This window comes from Petromyzon marinus, chromosome 30 (assembly GCF_048934315.1).
Source record: "Petromyzon marinus isolate PM22_M1 ecotype Great Lakes invasive population chromosome 30, UKy_Petmar_22M1.pri1.0, whole genome shotgun sequence".
In the NCBI taxonomy this organism is placed as follows: domain Eukaryota; kingdom Metazoa; phylum Chordata; class Hyperoartia; order Petromyzontiformes; family Petromyzontidae; genus Petromyzon; species Petromyzon marinus.
Window position 1 is genome coordinate 5,655,450 of NC_133696.1, and position 25,854 is coordinate 5,681,303.

At 52.5% G+C, this 25,854-nt stretch overlaps 1 protein-coding gene across 15 annotated transcripts in view; it reads left to right on the forward strand.

The window, feature by feature from the left end:
• LOC116947509 (uncharacterized) overlaps positions 1-25,854 on the forward strand; it is a 134,979-nt gene that overhangs the window by 102,185 nt on the left and 6,940 nt on the right. For 6 of the 15 annotated variants that reach the window (XM_076070641.1, XM_076070642.1, XM_076070638.1 and 3 more), the window contains 18 exons: positions 287-1,663; positions 2,346-2,419; positions 5,648-5,825; positions 7,724-7,840; positions 8,376-8,579; positions 9,698-9,758; positions 10,212-10,334; positions 11,972-14,001; positions 14,521-14,622; positions 15,986-16,075; positions 16,401-16,491; positions 17,276-17,364; positions 17,796-18,817; positions 19,323-19,534; positions 20,607-20,864; positions 22,674-22,772; positions 23,868-23,897; positions 25,514-25,800. In XM_076070641.1, the coding sequence (XP_075926756.1) occupies positions 287-1,663; positions 2,346-2,419; positions 5,648-5,825; positions 7,724-7,840; positions 8,376-8,579; positions 9,698-9,758; positions 10,212-10,334; positions 11,972-14,001; positions 14,521-14,622; positions 15,986-16,075; positions 16,401-16,491; positions 17,276-17,364; positions 17,796-18,817; positions 19,323-19,534; positions 20,607-20,864; positions 22,674-22,772; positions 23,868-23,897; positions 25,514-25,800 (6,444 nt within the window). The remainder of the gene's footprint in view (positions 1-286; positions 1,664-2,345; positions 2,420-5,647; positions 5,826-7,723; positions 7,841-8,375; positions 8,580-9,697; positions 9,759-10,211; positions 10,335-11,971; positions 14,002-14,520; positions 14,623-15,985; positions 16,076-16,400; positions 16,492-17,275; positions 17,365-17,795; positions 18,818-19,322; positions 19,535-20,606; positions 20,865-22,673; positions 22,773-23,867; positions 23,898-25,513; positions 25,801-25,854) is intronic. The other 9 variants (XM_076070649.1, XM_076070650.1, XM_076070643.1 and 6 more) reach the window with 8 other exon arrangements.

Here is a 25,854-nt window from a genome sequence, read left to right on the forward strand (position 1 = left end):
GTTCTCCCTGTATTGTGGCCTCGGTAACCTTTCTCGTGCTTTTGGTGGCAGGCAAAGGCAGCGGTGGGGGGAACCAGCGGTCTTGATTATAACTCCTTTACACCTTCAAGCTTGAACAACTTACAAATAAATTTAACTCAAATAAATAATCACCATGCAATTGCTTTTCTTTGCACGAATTTGCCGTTCGCTCTCCACTTGCTCACTTGAGCTCCATTCTCTGCGCCCCCCCCGCCCACTCTCTTCCGCTACCGAATCTTCCCTCTGTGGCTCCCCCACCCCCCAGCTCCCTGCACCGATTGCCCCCTGCGCTGGCGATGCTCTGCCCGCGATGCCTGCAACCGCCGGCGTCTTGCAAGGCGCCGTCGATGCGCTCGGCGTGCCGTACCTTCTTGCCGGCATGCCGATGGCTCAGGGTGCCGTGCCGCCAGCAGGAGCCGTCGGCCAGCCCTACGCCGCCGCTACCGCCGCTTTGCCTTCGCTGCCCTGTCCGCCGATGCAGGCCTTCCCGCGCCTGGTCGCAGAACCCGGCCTAAACACCTCTGTGCCACCGCTTGCCTTGCAGGCGGAATACGCGGCAGCGACGCAAGCGCCGCTGCAGCCAAACACGATGCCCTTGCCCGGCGCCACGTTTTACCAGGCTGGCATGCAGCAGCAGCCGCAGCAGCCGCAGCAGCAGCAGCAGCAGCAGCCGCAGCAGCCACAGCAACAGCAGCAGCACACAGTACCGACAGCAGGACAGCTGTATTCCGTCGCGCCGGGCCAGCTCTCGTATACCACCACAGTGCAGCAAGCACCAGCGCAATATTCGTCACAGCAGCAGCAGCAGCAGTCGCTAGCACCCGCTGTGCAGATGCAGATGCCTGTGCCGCAGATCCCGTCTGGATTTAACACGATGTCCCCCATGTCGGCGCAATCACAGCAGCCTCAGCCACCCTCGGCCGCCGTCCAGCAGGCAATGACGGGGACTCAGCAGCAGCAGCAGCAGCAACCACTAACGCAGCCTGGTGTCTATGTGCAGCAGCAACTGCAGCAGCAGCAACTGCAGCCACAGCAGCAGCAGCAGCAACTGCAGCCGCAGCAGCAGCAACTGCAGCCGCAGCAGCAGCAACTGCAGCTGCAACCACAGCAGCAGCTGCAGCAACTGCAACCGCAGCAGCAGCAGCAACTGCAGCAACTGCAGCCGCAGCAGCAGCCACAGCAGCCGCAGCAGCAGCAACTGCAGCCACAGCCGCAGCAGCAACCACCGCAGCAGCAGCAACCGCAGCAGCAACCGCAGCAACTGCACGCAACGCAGAATGGCATCGGCCACATCCCGGAGGCCGTGCCCCTGCCGCGGCAGGAGCCGGCGCAGACGCTTCCGCAGAACTTCGGCACGCAAGCGCCCTTCTCGCAGCAGCAGCCACTGCCGCCGGCGTCAACACCGCAGCAACCGGTGGCTCAGCAGCCGGCTCAGCAGCAGCCGGCGCAAGCGAACGGCGCCGTTCACGCGGCCGCTGCCAACGCCGCCGCCGCCACCAACGCGGCCGCCGTCGTCACCACCTCCACCGTGCCGCCTCCCGGCACCGAGCGGATGGCGGTGCCGGTTCAGCCGCAGGCCTCGTTCACCACGACGGTGATGGCCCAGGCTCAATCGCAGTTGGTCAATCAGGGGTCGCTGGAGGTACGTGGAAGCTGGGTTGTCTCTGTTGTCGTCGTCATTGTTGTGCTGATGATGATGACTCGATTGTAAAGCTCAAGTTTTTTTAATCTGTACTTTTCAATTGCCGCGCGGATAGCCTTGTTAAACGCCGCGGCTTTGTTGCTCGCGTTGTGCGACAACGGGAGTTCTACGTGAATGATCGATAATGAACAGCTCAATCTACTGCTGGATGAAGGGTCCCTCTTGAGGCCGTGATGGTCGTGGGGGGTAGATTGGCCTTACACTTTCACCGTGTCGGTGAACGGAGGGAACGGGAAGAGTTTGGATATCATTCGCCACTGATATAAATCGTGGCCAGAAATTAAACTCGGCTCGTTGGTTTCATCGCACAATGGGCTAATCACTGTGCTGCCACTCCCCCCCTTCCTATTGCACATTGCAGAGCAATGAAACCCAATCGTGGTCCATGCTTTGATAACAACATTGGGAGGCTTAACCCCCACCCTCTACATAAGGGGAGTTCTGCCGATCGCGTTTTCCCGTCAAAAACAACGTCCATTGGATGGGGGCACCTTTGATGTCACGCGGTGGTTTGAACCGTGCGTGCGGTTTCGTCTGCTCCATGCGTGCGTGGTCACGGGCTAAGAGTTCGGTGCACCTCGCCCCTATGTGTTTAACGCTTGAATGGACGCTTTCTCCGCAGTACGTTGGCGGCGCGAGCACACATTCCGACTACGTCGCCCATCAGACTCCGTACATGTTCTCATCGGTGGAGGGGTAAGAGGCCTTCGTGAAAAGTGACGGGTTTTTTTTTTATTTTTTACCCGAACTGAATGAAAGAAAGCAAGCCCTTATTTTCAGGGTGTCACACAGCGGCCACCGCTCTGAACCCAGGAATGCATTGCTGCCCTGTCCCAGCACTGCCCCCCCCCCGGCCGTCTTGCCAGACAGCCTTGAAATTCCTTTTTAAAAAAGAATTGCAGTTTGCCACCCCCCCCGCCCCTTTGGCAGTGCTACCGCTGCCAGGCTGCTGTGCAGAAAAGGAGGATGGCATGGGGGGGGGGGGGGGGGGGGCACCAGGCATTCGGCGGTACGCACGTGCGCATGGTGCCGCCCGTCTACCGCGTGCTTTGTTGCGCTCTCGCCGACACCGGCGGCCTTGGCAAACTCGGTTAATTTGTCGCGAAAAATAATATTAAAGCGGTGTTACTGCCGCCCATTAGGGAAAGTGGTTACGGGTAATTGAGCAACCCGCAGAGATGTTGCCAGCAGTGCGAACCGCTCGAAAGGCTGTGCTTGTTTGATTTTGCATCACGGTTGCCAAGCGTAGGCCCAAGGTCCCAGTTGGCCACCAACAAACAAGAGTGCTGTTAAAGTTGTAATGTATCTGAGAAGGTTATAAGATATATTCTTAGTTCTTTCGGTAAAGTCACGTTGAAGGGAAACAATAAAATAATAAAATATATATATAAAACAATAAAAATTCTCACGACGTTTCGGCCATTATTATTTTATTGTTTCCCTTCAACGTGACTTTACCGAAAGAACTAAGAATATGAATTACTGCAGTCACGAAAGCTTTAAATCAAAATTTAAGGTTATAAGAACTTGGGGAAAAATAGACGATTGGAAAGGAGTAACAAAGTCGAGCAATTTGCGGGAAAAAGCAGAGAGAGAGAGGTGTTGTGAACGAGTGGGTGAGTGTGTAGTTGTGACGTGCATGTGCGGTGGTGAACGAGTGGGTGAGTGGATGTAGTTGTGACGTGCAAGTGCGGTGGTGAACGAGTGGGTGAGTGTGTAGTTGTGACGTGCATGTGCGGTGGTGAACGAGTGGGTGAGTGGATGTAGTTGTGACGTGCAAGTGCGATGATGGTTGAACACAGCGTGGATGAGACAAAAGCGGTAAGCCTGGTAGACCAAGTCGTCATCATCGGTGGATGAATCGGTGAGCGAAGTTCATATGAACAGTCACCATGACAGTAACAATAGGAGAGTGATGAGGAGGAGGCGACTGACTGACCGCAAGTGAGCGAGTGACTTGACTGGTGACATGGGGGGGGGGGGGGGGTGCCAATTGCCCGCGTCGCTCGTAATCCTGGCGAGATTTTTATCCCTGGATGTGGGAGCACGTGGGTCATTTCAGGACTGCTGCCACATGCCGCGGTCATGCGGTGTCGTTTTCAGACACAGCGGGAACATTTGATCTTCGAATGAGAATTTAAGCCTGTGCGTGTGTGTGGAGAGCAGTAGTGTAGCAGTTAGCGCGCTTCGATACGAACCTGGTAACCCAAGTTCAATTCCCGCTCAAGGCTAACACCAGTGACGATTATCTGAACCGGACCTGGGCCTCCCCTAGGTCGACTCAGCCTCACATGATTACCGGTGTGTAAAACATGAGTTCTGCGGAGACAAAGGCGGCCGGGCGTGGTGCTGGCCACCCACCTCCTCGTGTACCGTGCCGGCCTTTCATAAGGTGCTCGCTAACAGCACTTGCCCCAAGCTTATGTTAAGGCTATACGGGGGATCTTTGTTTTTGTGTGGACGTGGGGGGGAGCGGCAGCACGGTGGCTCAAGCGCCCTCGCCGTGAATTTGGCAACCCGAGCTTCGCTTTCGATCCGTGCTACTGTGAGTGACATCTGATCCTATCCTGCCGCCCTCCATCCCCCGCTCCAATGGGTCGACTCGGCCAATTAGCAAATTAATTTGTCCAAAAATATTATGTACGATGTACGTTTGATGACATTAACTATTTGGTGTTGGATATTCTGGCAGTGTGGGTTGCCTCCTCCTCAAGGCATTGATGATAGTAAGGGCAATTTTACCGCAATCATCATTGCTTGTGCGCTTGTCACCAGCAATGCATTTACTTTGTGCAACTATGACGGGTTTTTTTTCGATTTAAAGCTTTCGTGACTGCAGGGATTCATTGTCTTTCCGACAGCTTTGTTTCTTCACCTGCGGACGGCTGCTTGTGTTGTGGCCGAAACGTCGTGAGAATTTTATGTTATTATGGTTTTTTGTTTATTATTTTATTATTTCCCTTCTACGTAACTTTACCGAAAGAACCAAGAAGATATGACGGCTTGGTATGGCAATGGCATTTTCACAGTTCTGTCTGGCCCATGAAGACAGAATTTGTCTTGGAACGTGTCTCAACTCGTAACCTCCCCCGCTCACCACGTCTTCGTGACCATCAGTTTCTTTCTGCAATTTTTTGTATTCATAAGCAAATTAAGCCACAGCACACCGCATGCATGCGATGGTTGTTAATCCCTCATAAATCTGTGCCGTGTGGAGCCCCGAGGACTAGAAATTGAGAAACACTGGTCAACAGAACACGCAACCTGGTCATGTGATCTCTCTGTGTGTCATCTGATTGGAAGTTGCCATCCAAGTTGCACATTAAAGCTGAGCACCGGTCAGATTTGTCCAGATAGAGGGCAACTAAATTTGTATTAGTTAGGGCGCCACGGTGGCAAGATGTTAACTACCTCGCCTGGTACGCAGGAGGGCGTGGGTTCGATCCCGACCCCTGACGCCTGCTGTATATTTGGAGTTTGCGTGTCTCTGTCCCCGTGGTCACCTGGATTTTTTCTCCAGGTCCTCCGGTTTTTTTCCCTCCACATTTAGAATCAACATCACGCGTTTAGAGTGTTTGGCTGCTATACATTTGTACACGACAAGCCGACTTCGTTGAGCTGTTATTTGTGGCCAGGTCACTTCTGAAAAAAGAGCTGTATAGCTCAGTGTGCCTTACCTGGTGAAATAAAAAAAAAAGTTTCGTTTCGTCTTAAACTAATGCCAGCCAACGATTTGCTTAAATTCGCAGTGAGCGCATCATTGCTTTTGTCAATGACGCCCTCCTGCCCTTGCGTTCCTTCCCCTCTCCATCCCTCTCAATCACTCCCCATCCCGCCCTCATCCCTCTCCATCTCTCCCCATCCCTCCCTCATCCCTCTCAATCCCTCCCCATCCCTCCGACGCTGCGCCGGTGACATCGGCAGCACTCTGTCGGACCCGCAGTCGGGCAAGGAGATGAGCGACGGCAACGAGGGCCCGGCCACGGCGACGGCGACGACGGCGCGGGGCCACAAGGGGCGGCCCACGCAGCGGCAGTCGCGCAAGAACGTGCGCAGCAACTCGCGCCACGAGAAGGGCAGGCCCAAGCTGCAGATCCTCAACGTACGTACGACGCGCGGCGGTGAATGCAACGACAAGATGGGAATTGCGCCTCTAACGGGCAAGAGTAACGGGCGGTGGTTTTTAAGGTGTGTTCCAACGCCTGTTGTTGCAAGGGAGCAAGTGTGCGTGAACCGCGCACATCATGCTTGTGGTTAAACGTGCAATTTCTACATCGTCTTTAACACTGATTGGCCTACACCAGACGGAGCCTCCTTTGATGGCCTTGTCTCTGCCAAAAGGCGAACGGCGCAAAGGCAAGGAGGTATTAATAGCTCGGGTCATGCAGTTGTATGGACAGGATACATCTCAACACCTCCTGTATTTTTGCCGGAAAGGGTAAAGCCGATTATTTTTTCATAATTTTGATACCGGAAAAATGGGTCCCATAGGTACGTCACCACCGCTTGTTGTTCAGCATCATCATCCAACTCTCCCCCTCCATCCGATAGCCCTCTCTCTCTCCACATAATAAATCAAAGTAAAGGTTTTACACAACCCATTGTCCCCACGGCCTGCTGGGAAGTTGCCCCAAGGCCTTCAGTACAAGCAAACCCTGGCCCTGGGCCCGTTTTGACACACATTGTCTCTTCAGAAGAGTCAGATTACCGTCTGTTCTCCTATAACGCGTCTTGTTTTCATAACGCAAATTGGCTATAACGCGATCGAGTGAACGGAACGACGTCGCGCAAGTATCAATAAGCGATTGTACGGCTGCCTCGGCGTAGCATCACACAAGGCGGTAGGATGCTGCTGGATGCTTTTAGATGCTACCCACGCTCCTCAGTCTTTGTTCAGTCTGCGTACACACCTCACGTGTTATCGCGGATTGTGCTTTACCCTCCATTGTGTATTATTCATTATAACGCGATATTTCCATCACATGGTGCTCTTCAGGAACGCAACTGCCGCGTTATACAACAAACTGTACCTATCAATGATCCTACATTGGCCAAGCCCCCATTCATTAAAATAGTGTCTCTGCCCTGCGTAGAAGCGACTTTGGTGCAGGAAAATTGCAGCGTTGAATTTGAAACTTTTATCTTTTTTTTTCGCAGCTTCTTCGGGGCAAAATGTAAGAGAGGGAGGTAGCCGTGGTGGCCATTGATTGGTTGAGTGGAATCCATTTGAGGGATTCTTGTTATTGCGTGTTAAGGTGGTGCTGGTGCTTTTTCCTTGGCTCGCTCTTATACTGTTGGAATTTCTTTCCGTAGTAATGTCTGCCACCTTCTGGCAAAAATATAACATGCCTCTCGTGCAATGCAGTACCTCGCAAAACAAGTCGGGAGTAACATCTATGGCACAAATAGGTCGTTACCGCCGTTTTTGAAGACCGTAACAAAGCAGACGAGAAGACATTACATCTCCTTCATATGTCCGTCTCTGCACGTAAAAAAAGTTAAATAAAATGAAGTCTACGTTATATAAGCTAGCGATTGAGGGAGACACCGCCCGACTTGATGCGCAAACTCCAGCAAATTGCGCACTTTGGTTCGCGGCCGACGTTCAAAGTGGACTGCAACCATCAAAGGAATGGCGCTGCCCCCGGTGGTTGTCCCCACCCACCCCCACTCCCCCCTCCCCCCGTAATAATCATTGCAACAAACAAATCACTCGAGACTGCCGGTGTATGGCAGCCAAGAGCAGTTTGTGCGAATGCTTTCGCAAGAGGTCACATGTTTGGCACAACGGTCTTTCGCTGACTACGTGCGATGAATGTATGAATCTGCCCCCCACGCCTAAAGACGTATTACGTCTTGGACAAATGTGTGATTGCAACGCGAGTCGAAATTGGTTTGGACGTTGATATACGGTCGCGGTGCGTCACGACGAATTCCACTTCACAGGGTGGTGGTTGTTGTTGCTGGTTTTTTTGGTGGGCGCCGTGTGTTGACTGGCAGGTGTCCAGGCGAGGCGACAAGGAGGTGGAGTGTCAGCTGGAGACGCACAACAAGAAGAAGGTCACCTTCAAGTTCTGCCTGGACGCAGACAACCCCGAGGACATCGCCAAGTACATGGTGAGTCTGCGTTCGTGCGCGTGCGTGGCAAGCGGGGGGTGTGGAAGGTTGGGGAAAAAAATTCCGCCGTTGGGGGTCACCAATGATGGCTTAACGAGAAGCGGCTTATCGTGTGGAAATCTACAGCAGCCAATTAACTCTAAACGCGTGATGTTGATTCTAAATGTGGAAGGAAAAAAACAGAGGAGGACCCAGAGAAAAATCCACGTGACCACGCGGAACGAGAACATGCAAACGCCAACTATACAGGCGTCGGGGTCGGGATCGAACCTACGACCTCCTGTAGACGAGGCGAGGTCGTTAACATCTCGCCAACGCGGCGCTATTCTGGGTTGCGCCGCGTGCCGAGCGTTTCTCCTCTCAGGCTTTCGCCAGCCGCTGCAACGGGCAACTTCTTTGGGAGCTGTGGGCAAACATTACAGGCGGCCGCCGAATGAAAGACAAAAGACGAAAAAAAAAGGAAACCGAAAGCGGCGGGCCAGAACGTGGGCGACGAATCGTGAACGCATTTAAATGAAATGTTCTCTGTCGTCAGGTGGAGAACGACTTCATCCTGGTGTCGGAGCAGCGCACGTTCGTGGAGCAGATGCGCGACGTGTGCGACAAGGCGGAGGAGCTGCTGAGCGAGGAGGGAGAGGAGATGGGCCCCGAAGACGCCGGGGTAACGGCCCGAGACGACGCATTGCGAGCCGCTGGCGCCATCGCCGCCGCTTCTGATGGCGCCGCTGGCTCCGTGCAGGTGTCGCAACGCCTTTCTCACTCGCTCCCCCCCGCCCCCCACTCCGCCAGCCCCGCGCGAGACCCCCCTTCTCCTGCCGGTAGCAGCGTGCCCTGAGAGTGTTGGATGGCTGCAGACGCACATGGAATGGTGCGCGAATTAATCGATTTCGAATCGATTCGTGCGTGCGTTTTGTAGGGGGGGGGGGGGGCACGACGATTGTAGACCGATGCAAATTTGCAAGTAAATGATGTGCTGAAAGAAAGTCGTACGTATGTTACGTATGTTGAACTTTTCTTTCGCACCGTACGTAGCCAACCGTGCCAATCGGTTGTGCGTGGGAAGGTAGATTCGAATGGCTAGGGTCACGTCTGAATATTGGCAGTGGACAATCCAAGCAGAAGCAGATGCTGTGCCTGTCAGAAATGAGGATGCCAAGATAGATGTATAATCGGAGGTGAATCGCAAAGCTGGACTGGGTCAGAAATGAAGAGATGGGCAAGAAGGCAGGGAGTGGTTGGGGTGCTCGTTTCAGACAAAATGAAAGTTAAGTAAACTCGCATGACTAGCATGTGCCGTGAAAAGAGAGACACTCCACATCGAAAGGAGGATGATGGGAGGCACCAGGCGAGGGAGTCGTGGATAAGCCTAGACAGAGGTGTGGTTTAAATGGGTAAACGAGGGTGTGAAGGACTACGGAGTGGATGTGGAGGTGACACAGGACAGGGATGTGGTGGAGAAAGGGGACCGGCAAAGCGGCACCACTGCCACCCCCCCCCCCACCCCCCCACGAGTGGGGAACTGTGCCACAAAGAAGAAGCTGTGAAAAACGCTACGCTCGTACTTTCGAGATATCATGGAGCGAACAAACACGTGCAGCTGGTAGATGGGAAAAAAGCAACAGTACAAATTAGATGGTAAAATAATTAAAACAAAAGACGGTTTTAATTTTTAAGCATATCTAATCGCAACCTGGAATCGCTATTATTCATGGAATCGCCAGTGTGAACATGGGGCGGAGGAGGGTAATTTGTTACACCCCTTGTGACGTGAAAATGAAAGAATGAATGGGTGAAGAAAATAGCGAATACATGGATGAGTGGGTGTATTAACACGTGCCGTTGCTTTGTGTCCCGCAGGGGCCGACGGTGCAGTCTAACGAGCAGCAGGATACGAACTCCTCTGCCACCCCGACAAGCAGTGAGTGCCGCTTGGACACAGCCACGAGTTAGCACTCATCACAGTTCCAGAGTTAGCACTCACCATCGATAGTTCCAGCATTAACGCTCAGCATCGGTTAACACTCACCATCGATAGTTCCAGAGTAAACACTCACCATCAGTAAACACTCGCCATCGATAGTTCCAGAGTTAACACTCACCATCGGTTAACACTCACCATCGATAGTTCCAGAGTAAACACTCACCATCAGTAAACACTCGCCATCGATAGTTCCACAGTTAACACTCACCATCGGTTAACACTCACCATCGATAGTTCCAGAGTAAACACTCGCCATCGATAGTTCCACAGTTAACACTCCCCATCGGTTAACACTCACCATCGATAGTTTCAGCATTTATCCGAACACAGAGAGCGCCAGGCTACTAACGTGCACAACGATGATTTATTTTCTCTCTCTTTCCGTCCCAGGTCCAGAGTCGGACGGTGCTCCACCGGCCGTCACGATGGTGCAGTCCGGCAGGATGCGCTTCTTCGTGAGCCCCGTGGTGGACACGGAGCCCCTGGACAAGGGGGCGTCACCGCCATCGCAAGGTAGAGAGGAGGCCGTGCTGCCCCCTCGCCCTCGCGCCATAAATTCACGCCATAAATCGTCATACTCTTCCACAAGCCAAAGAGAAAAATGTGTTCGCTCCTCTCTTGTGGACGTGCGCCGAGGGTGAATGCCCAGGGCTGTCCGGCGTGTATGTACGTCTGTGGAACTTATTGCGCACCGTACGTAGTCAAGCGTGTTCATCGGAGGTGCGGGGTAAGGGCAGCAAACTACAAACACAAAAAGCAGTTCTAAAGGAGTGTTCAATCTAGATCATTTAAAAGTGCACATCGCTCCCAGTGGCTTCCTAATATCAAAAGGAAGAGCGTTCCAGACGGCCGCAGAAGTGTATCTGAAAAGGCGCGGTGCAGTGACCCACCGTCTTTGTTCGATGGTTAGCCACGAAATAGTTTTCTCAATTTATAGATTTAAAAGTTTGAAGGTTTGTAATTTGCGCTGCAGAAGGACTTGAAATTGACATTCTTGCGTATTCTGGTAATGTCACTGCAGCATGTCCTACAGGACATAAAAGAGCTTCATAGCTCATGGTATTCCTGCAGTCTGAATAAAGATTACATGTTCTTGGTTCTTTCGGTAAAGTCACCACGTATAAGGGAAACAATAAAATAATAAAAATATGAAACAATAAAATTCTCACGACGTTTCGACTGCAACACAAGCAATCATCATCAGGTGTGAAAACCACAGCAAGAAAATTTGGAAACAGTGGCGGTTATTTTTAACGTTTGAAAAAAGTGGCGGTTATTTTTAACGTTAAAAATAACCGCCACTTTTTTCAAAAATTTCTTGCTGTGGGATTTCACACCTGATGATGATTGCTTGTGTTGCAGTCGAAAGGTCGTGAGAATTGTATTGTTTTATATTTTTATTATTTTGTTGTTTCCCTTATACGTGACTTTACCGAAAGAACCAAGAATATGAATCCCTGCAGTCACGAAAGCTTTAAATCAAAAGATTACATGATTCTCTTCACCCCATTAAATGCAGGACACACGGTTTATCCGCTCGCGATCTTTTGGCTACTCACTGTGGAACAGTGGTTCTCAACCGGGGGTACGTGGACCCCTGGGAGGTACGTGGCAATGGTCCCAGGGGGTACATGTAGGTGATTTGTAAATATGTGAAATTATATCATATATGAGAGTCATTGTTGAATAATCATGTATGAATCTGCCAATATAAAATAACTACGATAAAATTCTAATCCACATGGTAACCTAGAACGATATAGAACACCTTTCTAAACTCATTGATTGTAAACAACGCGGTTTCCAAGCGTAACCAGCGAGCGCGAACAAATGACGTCACGCGCACAGACCGTGCAGTTACTCGCTAGCTAGGATACCTTACAAAATTAACAATTGGTTAAAATATTGATGTTCATTATTCATACGTTTATTTCTCAGAACCATGTTGGGTCAGGCAAGGGGGTGGGGGGGGGTAACTCTGTTGAAACAAAATTTAACAATCGTAGCCAAAACAGGTTGAGAACCACTGCTGTAGAAGAAAAATGCCACTTGAGTCTTTCTTTTGAGATGAGAGATGGCAACATCTTTTTTTCGAGTCTCCCTGATGTTGACGACCTTCCTTTGGCGTGCGTTTGACCGCGCCGCGGCAGACGTGGACTTGGAGCAGCCCAGCGGCCTTTCCTACTCCACCTCGGCCATCGACCTCAAGCTGGCGTTCGACAACATGCGCCAGATGTCGCAGAGCCTGTCCGAGATCCGCGACGGCGTCAGCACGGCGCCGCCCTCCTACGTGCAGCCCGTGCCGCCCCTCCCCTCCGCGCCACCGGACGTGCCGGGCAGCGCCGCCGCCGCCGGCGGCCTGGGCGTGCCGGAGACCATGCCCGTCACTACCCCCGTGCCCGCTGCCCCGGAACCTTGGCCGGATCTGTCGCGTTCGCCGGTTGTCGTCTCGTCGTCGGAGCCGTCGGTTGTTCCGCCGGTGCCGCCTTTGCCGATTCTCGTCCCGGCTTCTGGCGCGCCTCTGCCGACAGGCGGCCTCGACGTTCCACCGCCGTTGTCCACGGCCCCTCTGCCGACGTCCACCGTGATGTTCCACGCTATCACCGGCCCCATTACGGTCGCCCCATTGCCCGTTCCGGGCGTTTCCTTCCCGCCGGCCGCAGCTGCGATCGCTCCCCCCGCTGCCGTCGTCCCCGCATCCTCAGAATCCACGGCTCTCCCGGTCCCTCTGCCCGCACCTGCGATCATCGCTGCCCCGCCGATCGTGGTGCCGTCCGCGGAAGCCGCTTACCTCCCTGACCTGGTCGCCGTTCCCGCCGAGGCGACGCCGCCTCCGCTCGTGCCAGATTTTCCGGTCGCGCCGCTCGACCCATCGTCGGCGGCGGCTACCGTCGCCCAGGTCGTTGTTTCGCTGCCGGCGGTCGTTCCGGACGCGCAGCTGGGCAACTTCGGCACCACCACGCCTCCTGTAGTGATGCCGCACCCTGAACCGACGGTCAACGAAGCCCTTCAGGCGCAGGCCGCGCCCGTAACGGTTTCCGCTCCCGCGCCCGTGCCCGCACAAGCACCCGTAACCGGCACGGCCATCCCATACGAGCAGTTGCCCCAGGCTTATGCCGGTGCCCAGCCAGAGGTGGTGCAGCAACAGCCACCTCTTCCAGCAGTGCAGCCCAGCCTGCCGATGCCCACCGCCCCAGCCGTGTCTCTGCAGCAGCCCGCCAGCGCGCAACCATCGGCGGGCCTTCCTTCCATGCAGCCCTTTCAACCGCAACAGCAGCAGCAACAGCAGCCCTTACCGCCAACTTCCATCGCCGCTAATGTACAGGTGTCGCTCGGTCAGCAGCAGCAGCAGCAGCAACAACTGCCACAGCAGCAACAGCTGCCGCAGCAGCAGCAACAACTGCCACAGCAGCAACAGCAACAGCTGCCACAGCAGCAGCAGACGGTTGCCCCTGTCGGCACACAGGCCCAAGCGCCCGTCCCCATGCCAGCGGGACAATCTCCCCAGGTCGCCCCCACAGGCGCCGCCGTCCCGACTCCAACGGCTGCGGCGCCAACGCAGCCGGCGCCGCCCACGGCCGGCCCCACGGCGGCCGGGCTGCCAACTCCGCAGGGCACGCTCCCTCACTCGCACGAGTCCGACACGGAGGTGACGCACCGGCTAACCGGCGCCGAGGACCTCAAGGCGCTGTCGGAGAAGCTGCGCAGCCTTTTCCACGATGCCAGCTCCACTTTGCCGGCGGCAGGAGACGCCACCGCGGCGCCGGCGGCGGCGGCGCCGGCGGGGACGCTGTTGAAAGAGCAGGCGCCAGCGGGCGTAACGGGCGTCGGTGCGGCCGCGGACCCAGCGCACGTGCTGTCCCCGAGCAAGTCGGTGCAGGGCTACGCGCCCGCGCAGGCCGGTCCCGCTGTCTCCCACCCGACGAGCCTGGCGCTGTACCCGGCTGCTGCGGCGGCGGCGGCGGCAGCGGTGGGAGTGGCGAGCCAGAGCGTTGTGTTGCCCACGACCACACCCGGGGCGGTGGCGCCGGCTCTGCCCTCGCAGGGCGTGGCGGGGGGGGCGGCGCCAGCGCAGATGGCCAGCGCGTTCGTGAGCTGTGGCGGTGGTGGCGGCACCACCACCAGCAGCAGCAGCAGCGGCACCACCCCGCCGAAGCCCTTGCCTCCAACCTGGCTCCCCGTAAGTGGCTTAGGCTACGTGCGCGTTCGTAATTTAACGATTCGCCGTGGACTAATTACCTTTACGATTGCGTTTCTAAACCTGCGCGCGCCGTTTGTGACATTTGCGGGTAAAAAAAAAACATAGCCCGTTTGTTCATCCCATGATCGGTCTACTTAGCGTTTCATTCTTCACTCGCTTTGCACGTTCGCGCAGCCCGCACTCGTCCACAGCACGCTCGTGTTGGGGTGTCGCGGCAGTTCGCGGCTCGCCCGCTGCGACCGTAAACGCCGCGGCTCTCTCGGCGTGCGTGTAATTGGCTGAGCTCGTCGGGGAGCTCGCGTCGCACCGCCCCAGGGGATTTTCACCGGCACAGAACCCGCGGGCACGACCCCACGGGCGCCGCGCGTCCCCCGCACCGTCGCGTGCGCCGTTGCGGGGCCTGCCGTCATGGGTGGCGCCGCTAAAACGAAACCGCCGCCGTGCGCGTGTGCGATCATGGCTGCTGGCTTCTCCCCCCCCCCCCCCCCCCGCTTGTAGGTACAGCCGCAGGCCACTGATCCACTTCAGCAGCGGTTAATTAAGACGCTCACTCCCACTGGCGAGCATGTTCCACCGTTCCCAGGCCCGCCCCAGAACCAGGTGCTTGCGTGGAATGCGGCGATCCACCGGCGCTGTCTCTCTCGCGCTGCCCTCCTGTTGTCGTGTTTTTGTTTTTTCCCCCCGCTGCCGAGCTTCGTTTGCGTCAAGGTGGAGACGCAGCGAGCTGTTGTGATCCATCATCCACCTCCCCCCCCCCTTGCCTCACTTCTAGTTCTGTTTGTCACACTTCGGCCCACGCATGCTTTTTCTTTCTGCTGACGAGACGTTCAGCACCCCCCCCACCCCCGCCCTCACCCATTATGATTCCTCGGGATGTTTTGATGGCGTTTGTGCTCATTGAGCGACTCAGCTCGGCGGGCATGCTTGTCCTCACTGGCAAACTTGCTCGGAGCCTTTTAGGTCATTAGGTATATGTTTTTGGCATGTTAGGGTGCACCGATTTATCGATTGAAATACTCGTACCCGCAGGATGCGTGTATCGAATCTTGCTTGTGAAAATCATTGATATTCATAAATGTTGAATGTGATTGGTTCCTACTGCCACTAGAGACGCTAAATTCACCGCAATGTAAAAAAAAAACATTATTGACGTTTCATTGAATCGCCAATGGGAGATTCGAGAAATGATTGCTCTTTAATTGGTAAGGTTACATCCCTAGCTGTGGCGTTTTTTGCTGTCATTTCCTGACATACAGCGAATTCAATGCAATGTGGATCTATATAGCATCCGAATGCAACCACATCCCAAGACACTGAGCAATGAGACATGGGCATCCTGTGCCTACCTTTGTATGTTGAACATCTCTCACACCTTACGTAGCTAACCATGCTAATCGGAGGTGCGGGGGAAGGACAACAAACTAAACACAAAAAAACTGCTTTTTTAAGAAATGAGTTTTCGAACTTGATTTAAAAGTGCATAACTCCAGTCGCCTCCTAAAGACAAAGAGACGGTAATAGGAAGAGAAGAGGAATGGCTTGAGCCTAGCCTTGAACAGGACCCGCCGACAGCACAGATGGCCGGAATAAGGAGAACGGAGTCTGTAATTCTGGCGGCAGGAGAGGAGATAGGGCGACCTTCAAATTAGTGAACGTTGCAAGCGGGGCTTCGACGATTTAACCTGTTGCTTTTAAGAGGTGGTGTATATATCCACTATTTGTCCTTGTACTGATTCACAGCTGAACTGGAACGATCGTTATGAGATGTGGTGTCGGGCACTTTGAGATGCTGGGCCATATAAGCACCTCCATAAATAAAAAAAAATCCGGATCCTGGTTATTAGGGTGGCTTTAAAACGTTGTGACTGTGACCTCGCCAAATTTGTGGAACTGCCCAGCAACGTCGACGCTCCTGCTTCCGCTTTTAACCGTTGCCGCCCCTGCCGCTGCTGCCGCTGCGCAGGCCCCGTTGGAGAGCCTCGAGGCGAGCCTGAAGCGGACACTGAGTCCGGAAACGGTGCAACACGGGTCGCCCCTGACGGCCGTCACCCAGGTGAGGAGCCGGCGGAAAGCCCTGACCTCAGACACTGAAGGCGTAATGCCCCCCCAACACGTTCACTGAAACAATTTCTCGCAACCGACTTAAAACACAAATAAAAACCCGTTCTTCCTATGACTTCACCCGGTCTCTCTGTCCCCCTTGGTTACCGAGACGAGAGCGTAAATTTGACGTGAGCCCATTGAAATGTGCGGGACAGTTCGTTACGCTTCGAATGTCCTCTGGGATCGAATCTCTTCGAGGGCTGCGTTGTTGATGGGTGTGGGGTTGGTTGTTTGCCCACGCGCGCGTAACCAAGGTACCCGTCGTGTCTCCACAGCCTGGCGGTGCCGAGCCGTTTCCCCTGTCAACCCAGGAGGGTGGTGCCCCCTCGTGGGAGACGCTAACCACCCCCATGCACCCGGCTGAAGGTCGGTTTCCTCTGAATGCATTTGATCCGCGACGGATATTTTTAGAATCCAAATGGAAGCGTTTTGGGAACATTAAGTGGAAGGGCGGATCAAGCCACCCATTTTCATATCTTTCTTTAGGAAGTAATTAACACAAAAAAATTGCCACCATCACTTAAGCCACCACCTATGTCAGGCCAATTTTATGCTTAATGATATTTTACAGGGTTGTTTTTTATTTAAACCTCGTGGCACATTAAAAAATATATATATTTATATTTTGGGAGAGCGGTGATGCAGCGGTTATCGCTGTGCACTACGAACATCGCTTTTCAATTCGCAGTTAAGGGAAAAAAATATCCAATATACTTCCAAAGGTGGCTTTTATGGAACCTTTGAAAGATCATTCATTATTTTTTTCTTAGTGAGAATGTCAAATTAAAGCCATGTTCCATCCAGACTAAAAATCGGAATATATATTTTTTTCACGTGCTGACATCCATATTATTCGAAAGTCGAATAATATGGATGTCAGCAGGCCGGCCCGTTGAAAAAAGCAATAAAATTGTGACAACCGTACGATTTTCTTACGCTTTGTAAGAGAGCAGATCTGTGCGGAATTGGACATTGGTGCGTACACCCACATCGATCAATCTTCACACTCCACAATGCCACCTTACCGCCTCCAGTGTGTCCCCGCCCCCGCCGCCGCTCGTGACGACGACGTTGTCTTGCGTGTACGTATGCTGAACTTCTTTCGCACCGCACGTAGCCATCCGTGCTAATCGGTCTCGTGTTGCCGCAGGCGTTCTGCCCGCCGAGCCGGGTCAGGGGGCCGGCCCATGTGCCACCGCAGCCGCCGGCGTCCAACAGCGAGCGGAGTTCGACACCCAGGTGAGTGCTGCCGTCAATGGCGGGGTGGGCGGGAAGTGTCCTCTATACCCCATGTCTTATAGAGCGGTCATTGACGCGTGGAGTTGGAGAGGGGGGGGGTATAGGGGACTTCCCGTCCAGCTGGTAGAGTTGGCCACTTAATGTTGTCTCTCTTGCACAGCAGATGTGAAATATCAGTGAGCTCTCAAAAATGGTTACTGGCCTGCCTACCCACCTACCTAACTACCCCCACCTACTTACCCACCTACCTGCCTACCTACTTAGCTATCTACTTGCCAACCCACCCACCTATTTACTTAACTATCTTCCTTCCTCCCTACTATTTTCTCGTTCAGCAGGTCTCTCTTGCCGACAGTAACACCGCAGCCCGTTTTACTTTTAACCACGGCCAAGCTTCAGGGTAATGTTTTGTCAAAATGTGTCTTCTGCAGACGGGCTCTCCGCTCCCTGGTCCTCCAGTCCCGTCCGCCTCGGAGTCACCCAGACCCCCCGCCGCGGGCACCAACGCCGGAGCGACTACTGCGACCCAGCCCTCGCTGGCGCCACCACAGCTGCCTACCCCTGCCCCCGTCCCAGCGGCGACTACCGTGCGGGGCCGGTTCCAGGTCACCACGACGCGCGACGTAGTCAGCACCGACCCGGCCACAACCACCTCCTCTCCCTCCTCGCTGTCCTCGTCGTCATCTGATCGCCACGCGGATGCCGTCACCACCACCACCACCACTGCCGCCGCCGCCGCTTTTGCTCCCGCTGAGCAAAGAACGCAGGACCCGGCCGGCGTCGCAAAAGCTACGAACGCTGCCGCGGCTCACCCGGGGGGCCGTGACGACGGGAAATGCTTCCGGTCCGACACGTTGAACGGCACAGACAAGAGCTGTTCGGACACCGGCGAGAAAACGCGCGGCTCGACTACACCGTTGCCGGGCATTCCCCCTGGAAGCACCGGTCCGGCTGCAGAGATTCTGCAAGCGCAACCGCTACCGGCAGCGGGGACGGCAGGGCGCGCGGGCGAGCTGCGGGCAGACTCGGAGGTGCCCTTCGGCGAGGGCTACGCGCAGACGCCCGGCGCGAGAACGGCCGACCTCTTCCCCGACGGCAGCGAGGCGACGGAGCAGTACTACAGCGCGACGGAGAACGGGCGCGACATGACGTCGGACGATTTCGCGGGGCCCTTGTCCGCTCGCGGAGGCGTCGACGGTGGCAGCTACGCCGGCGGCGGCAGCATCATGCGCAAGCAGCCAAGCACGGACAGCGAGCTGTCCGCGTTCGGCAGCCTGGCGGCGCGGGAGCGGATGGGCAGCTTGGAGAGGACGGAGTCTGTGGGGCGCTTCGAGCTGAAGGACGGCCTCGTGCCCAATGTCCGCTCGGCGTCGTCGTTCGTGAGCAGCGACAACGACTCGGAGGACGTGGAAGAGGACGACCTGAAGAAGCAGCTGCACAAGCTGCGGGAGAAGTGAGTGCCACCATTGCTCGCTTCGTCTGGGGTGCCACGGTGGTGAGATGTTATCTACCTCGCCTGGCATGCAAGAGTACCTGGGTTCGATCCCGACCCCTGACACCTGTACATTTAGAGTTTGCATGTTTTCCCCGTGGTCGTGTGGATTTTTCTCCGGGTCCTCCGGTTTTTGTATAGCTCAGTGGGCCTTGCCCAGTAAAATAAAAAGGGTTTAAGGGTTTAGTCTGTCGCGTGGCACCGCGCTGCCGCTCTCCGCGCAGGGGCAACACGAGCGGCGCCAATGAGTGCCCAATTCGTGCTTTGGTGGAAATGGTGGCTTTTGTTCCAGACTTGTTTAAACCTCGTTGTGAAGATATCCGTACGTAACTGGCTTTCTTGCCAACGCAATAAAAAAGAAACTTGCGCGCATGTGTAGCTTGCTTAACGCTTTGCAGCGCGGGGCCAACTCGCTCGCACACTCGCGTAACCTCCCGTGGCCGCGTTCTTCACTCGCGCCTCCCAGGCACATGGAGGAGGTCACCAACCTGCAGGTGCGCCAGCGGAAGGAGATGGAGGAGCTGTACCGCCGCATGGGCAAGGAGCCACCCGCCTGCCTGCAGCAGTCGGCGCCGCCCTCGATACGCCGACGACGCATCAGCAAGAGCCGCAAGACGAGCACCGGCGGCAAGCCCAGCAGCATGCAGCCGCTGAAGCCCACGGCGCTCTTCCTCCCCTGTGAGTGTCCGGGGGGAACGCCGGAGGTTGGAGGGGGGGGGGGAGGTGATGGATTAGGTGTGAGAGAGTCCCCCCCCCCCCCCCATAAACCACACGTGCGACGGGAGCACAGTTCAGGTGTTGAGCGCCACAGTGGCGAGATGTTAGCTACCTCGCCTGGTGTGCTGGAGGTCGTGGTTTTTTTATCCCAGTTCTGTAAGTATGTTGAACTTCTTTTAAACCGTACGTAGCGAACTGTGCTAATCGGAGGTGGGGAGGAAGGACAACAAACTCAATACAAAAAGCAAAACCTGACACCTGTATATTTGGAGTTTGCGTGTTCTCTCTCCCCGTGGTCGCGTGGATTTTATCTGGGTCCTCCGATTTGTCCCTCCACATTTAGAAAGAATACGCGTTTTAGAGTATTTGGCTGCTTAAAATTTCCACGTGATAAGCCAATTTGTTGTTGAGCTATCATTTATGGCCAGATCACTTCTGTAAAAGAGCTATATAGCTCAGTGGGCCTTAGGTGATATTATTACAAAAAAATTGTATAAATAATAAAAAGAATAGTTTTACGGAAACAGCTTTCCGTGGAGTTTTTGGTGAGAATGTGCCGCAGAGGGTCTGCGTTTTTACTGATGCAGGAATTAGGCCCTCGATACTCTGGTTCTTGAGTAAATTGATTGAATGAAACGGATATGTCTCCCAAAATCCAAGGAGAGATCTTGGGGCGCATTCGGCCGATGTGAGTAAAAAAACTCGCTCGAAATGAACCAAATTAGATTTTGATTTAAAGCTTTTGTGACTGCAGTGATTCATATTCTTGGTTCTTTCGGTAAAGTCACGTAGAAGGGAAACAATAAACTATATAAAACAATAAAATTCTCATGACGTTTCGACTGCAACACAAAGCAATCATCATCAGGTGTGAAAACCACAGCAACAAAATGTCTTGCTTTTATATATTTTTTTTATTTTATTGTTTCTCTTCTACGTGACTTTACCGAAAGAACCAAGAATGTGAACCAAATCAGCTTGAGAAACAAACGGAAACGACTCGAGTTGACTTGGAACGGAACTGTTGCCACAGCCTCACAGCAAGCACCGGCGGCGTGGCCCGCCAGCGGTCCGGCTCCAACAGAACTACAACAACAACAACAACAGCAGCAGCAGCAGCAGCAGCCAGCGCCGCCACAACCGCCGCCGCCACAACTCGCCACTGCGCCGCAACCCAGATGCCCTCAGCCGGCGCCCATCCCCAAGACCCACATGCTCAAACCCTCCTTCTCCACAGAGAGCTTCTACTCAGGCTTCATCAGTGACGGAGCCATTCACCAGTTTGGCAACGGTGAGTGGCCGAGCTCGCTCGCTTGCTAATTTTTTGTGTTTTTGTCCGTGGACGGTTTGTTACCTCCAAGCGAGCAGATTGACCGAATGAAATTTTGAAATTGTTTTATTTGTTCAGTTTCCGTCCAGATCGCCGCAGGCGTTTTGGAAGCTTGGCAAGGATAAACAGGGACGACATCGTGGATATGGAAAAATCCAAATAATTACCGTCAACATTGTCTTCATTATCACGATCATCTCCATCATTGTCATTGTTTTCGTCCTTATCATCATAGGCATTGTCATTAATTATAATGCACAACTCACAACACTATTATGTGGTAACATCCATGTCATTATTTAGCTTCTCTAAGTGATTGAACCTGTTGTATAGAGTTAATGGAAAAAAACAACAACCTCCTGGCCTGTCTCTTTTGATGTCATCTATATTGTTCTCATTTATAATCCGATTTCGCTTCGCGTTTATAATGAGGTGAAACTTGAATTGCATCAGTCTGTGATCGCATCCTGTGTTGAATTTGTTGAGGTCAGAGATAATCTGGGATTTGTCTGTTACAATCAAGTGAATTAAATTTATAATTTCACCATTTGGACCCCTTCATATACCCATTTCCTAGATTACTCCTTAACCTGCACGAGACATTGAAGACACTAACAAACCTTCATGCAGTAGTGGGTAGATCATAACTCTGGTGATACATGATAATGTCACAACACCAGTCTGAACATGCAAGCTCCAGAAACACGCTCGCAGGCATGTCAGGAGACGGTAACATGTTTTCAATAAAAAATATATATACATGTAAAATTGCATTGAATATGAACTAAATTTCACGGTCAAAATATTTCATAAATTGACATTTAGAAGACCTGTGAATAAATAATTTTACGGCTTGCAGAAATAATCCAAAATATGTTCATACCCAAGTAATTTGCATGTAAAATCTTGATAAATACAAATGTTCAATGCACAGCAAAGCACTCGTCAAAATCACTGGACTCTAAAGCCCGGAGTCACGGGTTTATGCCCTATGAAATTTTATAAAAGAGCTTTTATATGAAAATATAAATATATAGTTGACGTTGCTTGGTCAGCGGTCCCCCAGTACCTCGTCACTGCAATTCTGTGCCGCTTTTAAGTGCAGTGTGATTGCCGGGGTCTGACCAGAGGTCGTCCAACCCCCGCTCGTGTTGCCAAAGACACGGCACGTACAGTGGTCCAAGGGAACTCACAGCGTGTTGTCAATGTCCACCACTCGAGGCCCTTTGAACCACCCACACATGTGCCTGTTGTAGTGGCAATTAATTCCCCAAGTGCAGCCCGCCATCCCTCTATGCCCGTGGAACCCCTAGTCTAAGCAACACGACGTCGGCGTGGATAATATGTACAGACGGGATTTGATTGCATCACCAACATGTAATTCGTGATAACCGTGGTTGTAAAGAGTTGCGCGTGTATACATGAGTATTCATGTACCTTTTTGGCTTCTGAAACACTGCAAAGATTTGACCGTGTGGTCTCTTTGACTCGTTATGCGGTCACTTTGTTTCTGTTAATTTTTAACGCACAGTCATGGAACAAAAGTGTGCCTGTGCATTTTGAATACTAACTACTTTTGCTCACGTGTACACACACAAAGGACACAGCACTTCCGAATCAGAACATTTATTTATGCTGGAGGAATCCGATGAGCTATGAAGCTCTTTTTCACAGATGGTCCAGTAAGCACTTCCTGCCGCCTCTGACTCTCTCACCACTTTGTTTCATATTTGTCTTTCCGGTTTCCTTTTCTGTGACTCTCTCCTCTAGGCTGGACGGTTTTTCACCAAACTGCCGACCGAGTGACGTACAAAACTAACAGCAAACCGCGCTCCCGATTCCTCAGTGGGCCCGCCACCTTGTCTGTCTGTTCGTACCCAGTTTGTAATTTTGTTTTTAATCCACAAGGCATCCCTGTATGGCGTTGCTCCTGGCCTTAGGGGGGAGGAAAGGGAAAAAAAAACGTTTCCAGGCAGGGAGAAACGACCGCTCAGGGAGCCAACGGATATTGCAACACGGCTTTGCTTTTAAAATAAAATACAATTCGTATGCAAGTCTCGCGTGTCACATAAAACGTGCGCGCGTGGCTTTTTCCGCTGCACGTGCTGGTAAAGCCGCGCGGCTGGAATCCAGACGTCTTGGCCACGAACAGTCGCGAGTGGCAAATATTTTTTTTTTAAGTCACGGCCATCTCTGCAGCCGGGTCTTTCATCCTTCCTGCGAGCAATTGTGTGCCGCCATCCTTGGAACACTTCCGTCGCATGCCTCCTGTCTCCGGGTGCTAGTCCCATGTTGATTTCTCCCTCGTCCTCAGTCTCACGCTCGCGAGGGGCCTTGGCTTGTCTGTGTTGGGGCGTGACACTAGCCCCAATACCTACACTGCTTTGTGACGTTTATTTTGTCTTTATATTTATTTTCAAACCTTTTTCGTCTTTTTCACTTCCGTTGCGCTCGATTCAGATGCACATCCTGCATGTTTTTTTTAGCGTTTCGCTGCATTCCCGCCAAAGTAGGGTTGGAACGCCACATCAGAAACAATATCACTTGTTGATTCGTCCAGACCGTAGGTAATTGGTTCAGGTAACCACTGCGGCCGCTTTGGGGGCACTGCTAATCCAGCGCTTTGCTGTAAGAATGGTCAATCCTTAAGTTAACTTGCTTACCCCTGAGTTGTGACAATTCATCAAATGGTTGCTGGAGGTGAATCGTTCCACCCCTTCGGCGCATGAACACATTTTAAGTTGCGTGTGTTCGACGAGAGTCATCCACCGCGATGAATTTCTCAAGACGTTTGCAGCACTTGGAGACTGCGTTGAGCCCCCTACCCCCGCCGTGCGCGTCACCCGTCATTGAGACAGAGAAGTAAAAGAATGGCGCTCTTCCTTCCCGACGTGCACTTCCCCGCAAGCCGTGCAGTAACTTTGTCGTTGTTTTTTGTTTTGTTTCCATTTCTCTTTTCCCCAGCAGGCAGTGCGATGAGACGAAAGAGCAGCGGTAAATAACAAAATAACAAATCGTTTGCTCCATGCCACCTGCCCGATCGGATTCTTTTTTTCCCCCGTTTGCAGCTGGAACTTTGCTTTTTTTTTGGTTTGCAGTCGGTGGGATGCTGAGCACTCGCTTTTTATTTTATTTTGTATTTTTTTTTGTTTTTGCACTTTGAACTCTCCCGAGTTCCCCTCTGCGCAACAGCTCGGCTCTGGCAATGTTTGGCAAGCTGCGTTTTTTCTCTCTCCCCTTTAAAACATATTTTACGTTATATGTGAGCACTCCATATTGACTGATCCTGACTGACGTCACCCACTGACGTTACCGTTTGGTCCCGAGTGACGTGCTCTAGGGGATTTCGATTGATTTGTTTTAGTTGGACATCTGCCTCAAGTAATATTTCATCGGCAGATACAATTATGGACGGTTCTACGGTAATGAAATTACAAGACCAGTAACGGGCTTACAATGCGGCCTATGACTGCGATAAAAGTCTCGTATTTCACATTCATTCTTAAGCCACCAATACATGCATCAAATTGCATGTACAAGAATAAGAATTTTAAATATATACACTGTTTTTAATCATGGTTGCTGAGCAGAGGCCCTGAGGCCCTTACTGCCGATCATCCAACAACAGACATCGCTAATGAAATTGTAATAGATGAGAGTGGGTGGATGTCTATAATTCCCTTGCCGTGGAATTGACCGTATGGATTGTAGACAATCGGATTTTAAAATGTGGCCTGTCAAATGTCCGGGCACGTGCTCGGTGGGGGGGGGGGCTTGCTGGCTAGCGCCGAGGAAAAACGCACAACTGCTGGAATCGCGATTATAATTTTTTTTATTGAATGGGAAAAAAAACATTCCCGAGCACGGATGTGATATGTTTTACTCTTGCTTTCTTCTCTTCTGCGAAATAACATGTTCCCCGGGTGAGCGTCTGCTAACATTACACGCTTACGCAAAGCTGAATCGCGGACTTAATCTGCACTGCAGCTGGCTACGAGCAAATTGCGAAATTTATTTTTGCTCTTTAGTATTTTTACAGGTACTCTTTAATTAGTTTTTTGTTTGTTACATAACTGTTTATAATTAGTTATTCTCAATGTTCTGCCCTAAAATTATTTACTTGTTACTGGCTTTTTTTACGTGCCTATGAGATACGATATTTATATTAAAAACAGTGAGCATCTGTCGTACTTTTGAAAGTTAATGACCCGAATGATACAATCGGGCCTCTGTATACATTATTTTCTTTTAAAATTGAGCCATCTCTGACCCACATTCAAATATACCTACAAGTAAATTGATCATCATGATGCAGAGTCTTAAAAGTGTCTGAAAGATACGAGCACATTTAGATGCTTCATAAACACAAATTGGATGGTATTGTTCAATGACCATCATGGATAAACGCGATCATTATTGTCGTCGTAATTTGTTTAAATTATTTTTGCTTACTCGAGTGGAATTTGTTCAACAACTTGCCAAACATATGTTTTTTTTGTACCTTGCCTAACTCTGCGTCCAGCACTCATCTCGGTTCCGACGCAGTCAAAAGACATCAAATTTCTTTTTTTCTTCTTCTTTTCTCGCCTCCCTCCCCATCGCACAAACAGTCCCAATGACCAGCGGCCTGGGCGCCTTCATTGGTGGTGGCAATGATGGCAGAGTTGGCGGAGGCGGCGGAGAGACGCCGTGCTCCGGCACGGTAACGATAGGCACCGGGGGGCCTTCAGCATCCCAGGGTGGCAGCACCAAGAAGGGTACCTTCACCGACGACCTGCACAAGCTCGTGGACAACTGGGCGCGCGATGCCACCTGCCTGCTGCCGCAGAAGCCGAGTCTCAATCAGATCCGGCAGTTCATGCAGCGGCAGGACCTGGAGGTGCAGAGGCAGTGCGACGTGAGTGGCCGCTACCACCACAACAACCACCACCACCACCACCACGATGCATCG